Genomic DNA, 1,340 nt, shown 5'->3' on the forward strand with positions numbered 1-1,340 from the left:
CTATCCCACCGCCTCCTCGGGCGATCTCAGCCCTCCTCCCACGCAGCTGCGGGCCTGCGAGGCGCAGCGCGTAACCCAGGTGACGCCGCATCACGGCGGGGACCCTCCCGCGGCGGCAGCCGGCCCCCGCGCACGCCCGCGCCGCCGCCGCCCCCGCCGCAGAGGTTAAACCGCCCCCGCCTCCCCTCAACGGCCCTGCCAGCGGCGGCCGGCATTGGCGAGACGCTTCAATCCCAGCCTCTCTCTCTTTTGTTCCGATTGGCCTCATCTCCCGCCTGTCTCCGATGGAAACCCCCCCCTGCCTGCCCTCGTACACCCCCGTCCTTGTGCCCCCTCCCATGGTGCTAACCTATCCTGCCTTTAGGGTTTCTGCGGCGCAGCTGAGGGTGGCGGCCCCAGCCCCCAGCCAGGCGCCCGCGGTGCCGGGGCTAGAGCCGAGCAGCGCCGCGCCACCCCGGCAGCGATCCCCCTCTCCACCCCCGTGCACATGAGCCCGACAGCGAGGGAGGGCACGGGAGCCCGGGAGCGGCGGGCAGCTGAGCCGCAGCGTCAGGCGCGGCACTAGGGCGGGCAGGGGCGGAAGGGGGCTCAGAAACAGCGTGAATCATCTCCCACTCTCTCCCTCGCCCACCATTTACACCGCTCGCTCCCTCCTTCTCCCCCTCCCTTCTTCCCTCCCTCCCTTCCCACCGATTCTGTCTCACTCGTTCTCTCTCCCCTCCTCTCCCACTCACTCTCTCCCCTCCTCTCCTCTCCCACTCACTCTGTCCTCTCCTCCTCCTGTCTCACTCTTTTCATTCTTTCCCCTCCTTTCCTCTCCCCCTTTCTTTTCCCTCTCTCGCCCCCCTCGTTCCCCTGTCTCCCTTCTCCTCATCTCCTGACACTGCACTGCAGCTGCTCCTCCAGTCCAGTCCTGCCCGCTTCCCTCCCTCCTTTCCCTTCCCTCCCCCCGGGTGCCAGATAAACAAGGCGCGCAGCATCCTCGACAATCCCGATCTTAGCTCTACATTTTCGAAAAGGACAAGAGAACGGGACAAGCCCCCTCCCCTCCTCCTCCTCCTCCACCCCCTTCCTTCTCCTCCTCCTCCTCCTCCCCCCTTCCCTCCCTGCCCCCCCACCAGAGAAGGGAAGAGACAATTCTCCTCCGAGCAGCAGCAAACATGATGGCGGCAGCTCCCATCCAGCAGAACGGGACCCACACCGGGGTTCCCATAGACCTGGACCCGCCGGACTCCCGGAAAAGACCGCTTGAAGCCCCCCCTGAAGCCGGCAGCACCAAGAGGACCAACACGGGCGGTGGGTATATCCTCTGTCACCTCCCTCCCACCCCCACCCCCCCG

General features: G+C 66.8%; 1 protein-coding gene across 2 annotated transcripts in view; it reads left to right on the forward strand.

The window, feature by feature from the left end:
• The first annotated feature begins 827 nt into the window (after window positions 1-827).
• Window positions 828-1,340, forward strand: part of NOVA1 (NOVA alternative splicing regulator 1) — a 145,629-nt gene continuing 145,116 nt past the window's right edge. For both annotated transcript variants that reach the window (XM_039704718.1, XM_039704719.1), the window contains exon 1: window positions 828-1,296. In XM_039704718.1, coding sequence (XP_039560652.1) covers window positions 1,161-1,296 — 136 coding nt within the window. In that variant the 5' untranslated portion in view covers window positions 828-1,160. The remainder of the gene's footprint in view (window positions 1,297-1,340) is intronic.

The sequence above is a fragment of the Passer montanus genome, unplaced genomic scaffold (assembly GCF_014805655.1).
Source record: "Passer montanus isolate IOZ18808 unplaced genomic scaffold, ASM1480565v1 scaffold18, whole genome shotgun sequence".
Lineage (NCBI taxonomy): Eukaryota > Metazoa > Chordata > Aves > Passeriformes > Passeridae > Passer > Passer montanus.